Source organism: Geospiza fortis, unplaced genomic scaffold (assembly GCF_000277835.1).
Source record: "Geospiza fortis unplaced genomic scaffold, GeoFor_1.0 scaffold55, whole genome shotgun sequence".
Taxonomy (NCBI): Eukaryota; Metazoa; Chordata; class Aves; order Passeriformes; family Thraupidae; genus Geospiza; species Geospiza fortis.
This window is the reverse complement of record NW_005054308.1, coordinates 12,570,812-12,571,121: the sequence shown is the minus strand read 5'-3', so window position 1 is coordinate 12,571,121 and position 310 is coordinate 12,570,812. Positions and strand designations below refer to the sequence as shown.

Sequence of the window (310 nt, the reverse complement as noted above, 5' to 3'; positions counted from 1 at the left end):
CGCGGAGGAACCCCCCCGCGCTGCCGCCGGGACAGAGGCGACGCTGCACCGCGGAATTCCCGCTGGCGTCGCTGCCCCCGCTGCAGACCGGGACTCCCCGCCCGCCTGGGCGAGGTCAGCGCGCTTACCTGCCGCGAGGTGCTCGAAGTGCTGCTCTCCGGGCTCCCCGGCGGCGCCGAAGCCCGCACTCTCGGATGCCCCGGGCGGGGCAAGGAACTGCGGACCCCCGCTGCTGAGCAGCATCATCTCCTCCAGCTTGGGATAGTGAGTGTCCATGGCAGGGGGCGGGGGCGGGAAGGGGCCCAAGGGG

At 74.2% G+C, this 310-nt stretch overlaps 1 protein-coding gene across 1 annotated transcript in view; it reads right to left on the bottom strand.

Annotated features, from left to right (window-relative positions):
- The window catches only part of EGR1 (early growth response 1), a gene marked incomplete at its 5' end in the record, with an annotated part of 2,443 nt that extends 2,137 nt beyond the window's left edge, over positions 1-306 (bottom strand). The window contains 1 exon segment of the mRNA XM_031055238.1: positions 129-306. Coding sequence (XP_030911098.1) covers positions 129-306 — 178 coding nt within the window.
- Positions 307-310: the final 4 nt, after the last annotated feature.